Below are 8,735 nucleotides of genomic sequence, written 5' to 3' on the forward strand. Positions count from 1 at the left end.
CAAGATAAATAGATTCCACACAGCAAAGTAAACAGTCAACAAAACTAAAAGGCAACCGACAGAATGGGAGAAGATATTTGTAAATGCCATTTTGGATAAAGGGTTAGTATCCAAAATCTGTAAAAATTTACCAAACTAAACACCCTAAAGACAAATAATCCAGTGAAGAAATGGGCACAAGTCATGAATAGACACTTCAGATGGCAAACAGATGGCAAACAGACACCTGTAAAGATGCTCAACATCATTCATCATCATGGAAATACAAATGAAAACTACAATGATATACCACTTCACATGGTCATAGTGACCATGTGAAGCTAAAGGTCATAGCTAAAATTAAGAACTTAGGAAATAATGGATGTTGGCAACGATATGGAGAAAGGAGATCCCTTTTGCTCTGTTGGTGGGAATGCAAACTGGTGCAGCCACTCTGGAAAACAGTGTGAAGCTTCCTCAAAAAATTAAAAATATAATTACCTTATAACCCAGAAATAACACTACTGGGAATTTATCCAAAGGATACAGGAGTGCTGATTTGTATCCCAATATTTACAGATAGATAGATAAATAGATATCAAATGGAATACTACTTGGTGACCAGAAAGAATCAAATCTTGCCATTTGCATCAACATGGATAGAACTGGAGGATATTATGCTAAGTGAACTAAGTCAGCCAGAAAAAGACAGATATCATATGATTTCACTTATATATGGGATTTACGGAGCTTAACAGAGGGCCATAGAGGAAGGGAAGGGAAAATAAGTTATAAACAGAGAGAGTGGAAAACCCTAAAAGATTCTCAAATACATGAACAAACTGAAGGTTGATAGGGGTGGGGAGTTGAGGGGAGTTGAGGGGTGAGGGAGATATGTGATGGGCATTTATGAGGGCACATTTTGGGATGAGCACTGGGTGTTCTATGTAAAGTGATGAATCATAGGATTCTATTACTGACTCCAAGACTGTGCTGTATGTTAGCTCATTTGACAATAAATTAAAAAAAAAAATAAGTAAAAATAAATAAAACTTAAAACAAAAAAAACCCTCCAGTCTTTAACAAGTCCCACTAGTTGCAAGAAATCACAAAAATCAGCCCCTCTGGTTTTCCCACCCAGTGGCTTGTGGGAAATATTCTCCCCAGTGTGCTCTTGTCTCTCACCTTTCACTGCAATCAGGGCTCCAACCCCTCTGCAGAACCTGTGATCCCTTTCACCAACAAACCACATTTTCACACTTCCTTTCTTTTTCCATGTGGCTTCTTCTTTCCCTTTAGTTGTGGAGTTTGATCTGTCAGCCTTCAGAATGATTTCCAAGGTATTTACAATGATTTGATAGCTATCTAGTTTTCTTTAATGGGAGGACATGGGCCTAGGTTTTTCTTACCATTTTTCCATCTTTCAGCCCCATTCTCTCCTTTAATTTTTAAGACAGAAATTTGCAGAATACTGAATGCTAGGTTATTGTTGTTTTGTTTTGTTTTCCTCTCTCAACACACTAAATATTTCATTTCACTCTTTTCTGTTTAAATGTTTTCTGAGAAATCAGAAGTAATTTTTAGCTTTGGTCCTCTTTATGTAATATGTCCCTTCCCAAACTTCTTTAATGACTTTTTCTTTACCTTTACTTTTTGTGATTTGAAAATGATAAGCCCAAGTTTATTAGTTTTCTCACTTTTTCCTTTCCTTCTTTTCTTTCTTTCTTTCTTTCTTTCTTTCTTTCTTTCTTTCTTTCCTTCTTTCTATGGTTGTGTGTTTTGTTTGTTTTGTTTTGCCTTACATTTCTCCTGCTTGCCATTCTCTGTGCTTCCCTGATCCTTGGTTAGCCTTCACACATGTATTATTTTTTCCTTGTTTTTTTTTCTTCCCATTTTGGTATTGTCATTATGCATGCATTACACATTTTGTAGTGTCACACAGTCTTGAGTAATCTGGGTTTTGATGTTGTTTGTTTAGTTTTTGAACATTCTATTGATACATAACCTAGCTCAGAGATTCTTCCTCCATCCATGTGTAGTCTAGTAATAAGCCCCTCTCATTCATTATTTTTTTCAAATAGAAAAAAGATTTATTGATTTTTTGAGAGAGAGAGAGAGACAGCAAGCAGAGGAGGTGGAGAGAGACAGAGGCAGAGACACAGACAGAAACAGAGAGACAGAGAGTGAATCCCAAGCAGGCTGTGCATTGTCAATGCAGAGCCCAACTCGGGCTCAATCTCACAAACTACAAATCATGATCTGAGCAGAAATTAAGAGTTGGACACTTAAGTGACTAAGCCATCCAGGTGCTCCTCATTCATTCTTTACATTTGTTACTGTGTTGTTTCTTTTTAAATACCTAGAATTTTTTTTTAGTATTTCCATACTTCTGCTTACATTGACCATCTGCTTTTGAATGCAGTCCACTTTATCTGTTACAAACCTTAGCATCTTAATCATAGTTTGTTTTTGTTTTTGTTTTAATTCCTGGTTTGCATGATGAGATACCACCCCACACCTCTCAAGTGTCTAAAATTAACAACACACGAAACAATAGATGTTGACAAAGATGGAGAGAAAAGGGAACCTTCATATACTGTTACTGGGAATGTGAACTGATGCATTTGTAAAACCACTTGCCATTTGCAAAACACTAATGGAGTTAGAGTATATTAGGCAAGGAAAAACAAGTCAGTCATAAAAAGATAAATACCAAATGATTTCATTCATATGTGGAATTTAAGAAACAAAACAGATGAACATAGGCAAATGGGAAAAAGCGAGGGAGGCAACTATAAGACACTCTTCAACTATAAAGAACAAAATGTCAGGTGCTGGAAGGGAGGTGACTGGTGTGTAGGCTACATGGGTGATGAGTATTAAGGAGGACACTTGATGTGATGAGGACTATGTGTTGTATATAAGTGATGAATCACTAAATTCTACTCCTGAAACCAATATTTTACTACATGGTAAATAACTGGAATTTAAGTAAAAACTTAAATAAAAAATAGAATTCTTGGTTTCATAATTCTAACATCTCTGCCACATATAATTCTGATTTTTGTTCTGCCTCTTCCCAATTTTATTTCCTTCTAGAGTGTTTTGTAATTTTTTTGATGGGGAGAGATTATGCAACCATTAAAATAAATGGTATATAAAGCCCTTTAGTTATTTGATGGTGAGGTAGGTATGTGGGGGAGGAGACAACATTTGATACACTTATGATCTGTCTTTAACTTTTAATAAGCTTGTGTTTCAGGACTGTGAAATTCACAAATATTTCTCATCTTGTCTCTTCATGGGGGGAAATATGTGTACTTAAGGTGGAGTTGGGTGTTTTTCTCCTCCCATGTGGAAGGCTTCTTGGTGTTTGGGTATTTTTATTTCCACAGGTCAAGATGTGATATTAACCCATGTTAGGGCAAGTTAATATGTTAGGCTCTGGTTAACAGTTTCTCCCGAGGGCACAACTTGGTAAAACTAAGAGTGTTCTGGAGTATTTATTTTTTTCTTGTTTTCCTTCCCCCTGCTGAAAGCTTTAGTAATTTTTCCCCCTAGGATTTACTGTGGGAACCTGACCTCTAAAACCACAGGGACTCTTTATTTCAGGATTCTTCTGGAGATTTTAACCTTCAGAGTTGTCTACAATAAGACTTTAGCAATGAACCAATTATAGTTCAGGTTGTCCTGTTTCAACACTGGTTCATGCTCTTATATCTGCTCTAATGAGTCATTGCTACAGTAAGATATGGAGCTCTATATTCACCTGACAATATCTCTAATCTTTTTTTTAAACGTTTATTTATTATTGAGACACAGAGAGAGAGAGACAAAGCATGAGCATGGGAAGAGCAGAGAGAGGAGGAGACACAGAATCAGAAGCAGGCTCCAGGCTTTGAGCTGTTAGCACAGGAGCTTGATGCTGGGCTCAAACTCACAAACCCAGTGAGATCATGACTTGAGCCGAAGTCAAACGCTCAATCAATTGAGCCACCTAGGTGCCCCAAAAATATCTCTAATCTTAAGGCCCATGTTTTCTCCTATATTTTTCTCTAACTTTTAAAATTTTTTTTCAATGTTCCGTTTATTTTTGAGAGACACAGAGAGAGACAGAGTACGATTTGAGGAGGGACAGAGAGAGAGGGGGACACGGAATCCAAAGCAGGCTCCAGGCTTTGAGCTGTCAGCACAGAGTCCAATGTGGGGCTCAAACTCATGAACCATGAACTCATGACCTGAGTTGAAGTCTAACACTCAACCGACAGAGGCGCCCATGTGCCCCTTTTCTTCTTTACCTTTTGGACATAAACAGAGTTCTCAATATTTAATTCTGTTTACATTTTTACTTGGCAAAATAACAAGTGATTCCCAGATTTATTATGGGAAGAACGAGAAACCAGATGTCTGAATATATTGAAAATTTCTACCAAGAGTATTACTGAACATTTTTGGGCAGTAAATATTTGGAATTCTAGGCTATGAAAAGTTAAATTTTTATTTTTGCAAAGCTGAAAATAAAAACTTGCTTTTGAACATAAGAGCAGACTATCCCTGGTGTACTCAGGCGATTGGGAATATTTATTCTTACAGCATGAAACACATGTGTGCAGCAAAATGAGGAAAACATTTTATTAGGTGTGTGGATATGGTTGTACTAATATAAATTTCTATAGGAAATAAAGATATTTTAGTTCATAACTCATAACTACCCAAAATATATATGGGGATTTAAGTTCACAATTCTGAAGAATTTTAACATAAGATACAGTGGAACCTGTTGGTGTGATTTCAGGGCAGAATTATCCTTATCAAACCACAACAACCATGGGTGAATACCAGATAATAGACATAGTGAGATAGGTCTGTGTTCAATCAGAGAAGTACTGAATCCTGATCAGCCCATAAAACTCAGATAATACAGGGATCCTAAAATACCTCTGTGCTTCCTGAACAGTGTAGAGAAGGTGTGGATGCATACTTCTCCAATGATGCAAAAACGGTGAGAATGGCATGGCACTATGGCATTCAATGTATTATATAAGATGAGGGGAATAGGGAACCCCAGACCAGAAATAAACCCATGAATATATGGTCAACGAATTTACAACAAAGAAGCTAAGAATGTACTATGGAGAAAAGACAGACTATTCAAAAAATGAATATTCTATATAATTTGTAGTTGGGAAAACTGGATGGCCACATGCAAAAAAAGTTACATTACAACATTATCTTAAACCATACACACAAAAAAAATAGTTTAAAATGGATTAAACACAAATGTAAGAACTGACATGATAAAATTTCTGGAAAAAATAAGTGGTTACCTTCTAGACAAATATATATATATATATAATATAGTTATATATAATATATAACTAGTATATATATATATATATATTATATATATATATATATATATATATTTGAATCTTGCACTAAAGACAAAAAGAACAAAAGTAAAAATAATCAAGTGGGACTATTACAAAGAAAATCACAGCAAAGAGAACCATCAACAATATTCAAAGACAAGCTACTGAATAGGGAAAAGTATACTTTCAAGTCATATGTGTGAAAAGGGGCTGGTATATAAAATATAAAAGAAAACATATAATTCAATAGTAAGAAAAAATGAGTAAAAAATTGGCTGAGTTTTGAATAGAGGTCATTTTCTGAAGAATATTCAGATGGACACAGATTTAAAAAAATGATCAATGTCATTAATTATCATAGAATGCAAATACACCACAATGATCTATCACCTTACATATTTAAAACAGCTATTATCAAAAAGACAGGGAATAAGAAGTGCTGGTGAGGATGTGGGAAAATGGGAATCTCTTCACTGTTGGTGGAATGTAAACAGGTATAGCCATCATGGAGGAAAGTATGGAAGTCCCTCATTACATTAAAAATTAAACTACCATATTATCCAGAAATTCCACTGCTGGATATTTTTCCAAAAATACAAAAACACTATTTGGAAAAGATCTGATAATCTGTATGTCAATTGCAGTATTATACACAATAGCTAAGAAGCTAAGATAGGGAAACAACCTACATATCCTAAGAATCTGTTGATGTGTGTGTGTGTGTGTGTGTGTGTGTGTGTATTATATGTATATACATATATATCATAATATATATTATAAATGTATAATATTTCTTGTTCTTTTGTCCCATTTTATCTATTTGGGGAGATTTGCTAAATATGTTAGAACTAGTATAATGGATAATACATCTAGTTGGACTGTTTTGAATGTCATTTCAATGTATTAATAAAATCTTATTACCCACAAATTAAGGGAAAATAAATGCCATTTACATTTATTGAAAAATTACCACGAATATAAAGTGATTGGGAATATAAATTTTTTAAAATCTCAATTATCTTAATTTTCTAGATTAATATCATCTTTGTCTGGAATCTTGGAATGACATTGTTCCTTATGAGTGTAAAAGGTGAAAATGATGTATTTCTAAAGCAGCAGGATTAATGAGAACTTTGTCGACACTTATACAGAGCAGATCCTCTGAATCACTCTTCTCAGGGCTCCCATCACCTCCTTGTTTCTCAGGCTGTAAATGATGGGGTTGAGCATTGGGGTCAGGATCGTGTAGAAGAGGGCCAGAATTTTGTCCTCTGTTGGAGTTCTCAGCGATCTTGGGCGTAGGTAAGTGTAAGCAAAGGGTGCATAGTAGAAAGTCACCACAGTGAGGTGTGTGCTACAGGTGGAATAGGCCTTCTTCCTCCCTTCTGTTGAGTGCATGCGGCAGATGGTGAGGAGAACTCGGCCATAGGAACATGCAATGCCAATGAAAGGTAACACAAGGAAGAGTGTGGTGCTCACAAACACCGTGTACTCATAGACCCCGGTGTCCATGCAGGCCATTGTCAACATGGCCGGGAGATCACAGAAGAAATGATTGATGGTTCTGGATCGACAATAAGGGATATGGAGGGCATATACATTGTGGGCACAGGAGTTGATCGAGCTCATTATCCAAGATCCTGTAATCATCAACACAAGTACTCTTTTTCTCATATGAATGACATAGTGAAGAGGAAAGCAAATGGCCACATAACGATCATAAGCCATACAGGCCAACAGTAATCCTTCTGCACCAGCTAATGTAATGAAGAAGAAACTCTGAACTCCACACCCAATGAAAGAAATCGACTTATTTCCAAAGAGATAATTGGACGCCATCTTGGGGACAATGGTGGAGATGTAGTTCAGGTCCATGAGGGAGAGCTGACTAAGTAGAAAATACATGGGTGTGTGGAGATGAGTGTCCAGGAGGATGACGATGATCATGGACATGTTGCCAAAAAGAGCCATTAAGAAAATGAGAACAATGAAAATGAAGGAAAACAGGCCAATTTCTGATGGTGGGAATAATCCCAATAAGAAAAAATCAGTAGATGTTTGGTTATTATTTTCCATGGGACATTAATTTTGCTTTCCCTAAAGAGAAACACATATTACATACAAAAAAATTAGCTTTTATTAATTCCTTTTTTTGTTCCAAACTGATTTATTAATGAAACATTGTAACTCTTAAAAAAACTTAACACATATTCTGATAAAAACAAACCTTCCAGTTTTTGCCTCATAGATAAAATCTTTATAGGAAATGCATAAATATACAAAATATTTCATAAAAATCTGTATCTCTAAGAATAATATATTTCTGTAATGATTTTATTGAAATTTATATATATATTATTTTTCTATATACACTTAGATATTATCAACATCAGAACTTATACATTTTATATATGCACTGTTAATCAATGTAAATTCATACCTTACACACCATATTTAATACATTTTATTACTCTTAGACAATTATTTCTTCTTATAATCAAGCACTAATAATTCTGAAAATAATTAGCCTATCAGTTCATGCTAACAAATACATAATTTTTTTTTTTTTTTTTTTTTTTTTAGTTTTCTCCAAAAAGCTTGCCAAATCAAGCTTTGTAGATCCTAAGTATCATTATCTGATGATGGAGTGGTGGAGGGAAAAGTTTGATGATATAGGGATGGGTAAGATTTCACCAACAGTGGCCTAATTTACAAATCATGGTCTGGTATTTGGGATTTAAGAATCAAGCATTAGAAGATAAGCATATTGTTTAAAGTATATAGGAAGTATTGGAAAAAATTGTAAAATAATTTGAAGTATTAGCTTTGGATTTCAAGAGGAGTGGGTTATGGGACCATCATTCAACTCTGTGGTTTGTTGATGCCATGCCCATACATTATTTGTATAAAATATTAAAGTGATATAAAAGTTATTTCAGTTCCTAATTTACATAGTAAAATTAGTGCAGATGTGAATCTCCAAATCCACTGTGAAGTACTTGCAGCAGGGTTAGGGTCTATGTGAAACAACTGATTTTCAATTATTGTGTGCTTACTGTCAATGTGCAAAGGAAATACTGGGAGAGCTAGCTTTGTTTATAAGGTGGCATTTGGATAGGCATGAGGAGAGCATATTAAACTGATATCATGGGCTATAATTTGTATTAGTAGTTTCAATTATCAACCAGATTGAAAATGTAATAATTGTAATTACCAAGGACATTAACATTGTTACTACTTTTATCTTTTATATTTTATACAGGGCCAGTTATGACAAAAATTCCATGAGGTAGTTAGTATTATTTCTGTTTAATCATGAGAAAAAACAACACAGAACAAAAATAATGCCATATCACATGACTGCTAAGGCAGTGATTTTGATTA

At 34.8% G+C, this 8,735-nt stretch overlaps 1 protein-coding gene across 1 annotated transcript; it reads right to left on the reverse strand.

The window, feature by feature from the left end:
- Window positions 1–6,494: 6,494 nt before the first annotated feature.
- Window positions 6,495–7,427, reverse strand: LOC131492604 (olfactory receptor 2L5-like). Its single transcript, XM_058696327.1, has one exon. It carries the CDS (start codon window positions 7,425–7,427, stop codon window positions 6,495–6,497), a length of 933 nt encoding a protein of 310 aa, XP_058552310.1.
- Window positions 7,428–8,735: the final 1,308 nt, after the last annotated feature.

The sequence above is a fragment of the Neofelis nebulosa genome, chromosome 1 (genome assembly GCF_028018385.1).
Source record: "Neofelis nebulosa isolate mNeoNeb1 chromosome 1, mNeoNeb1.pri, whole genome shotgun sequence".
In the NCBI taxonomy this organism is placed as follows: Eukaryota; Metazoa; Chordata; class Mammalia; order Carnivora; family Felidae; genus Neofelis; species Neofelis nebulosa.

Excerpts from the sequence above, each read along its gene's own strand:
- LOC131492604 (XM_058696327.1), bottom strand. The coding sequence starts at position 7,427 with ATGGAAAATAATAACCAAACATCTACTGATTTTTTCTTATTGGGATTA.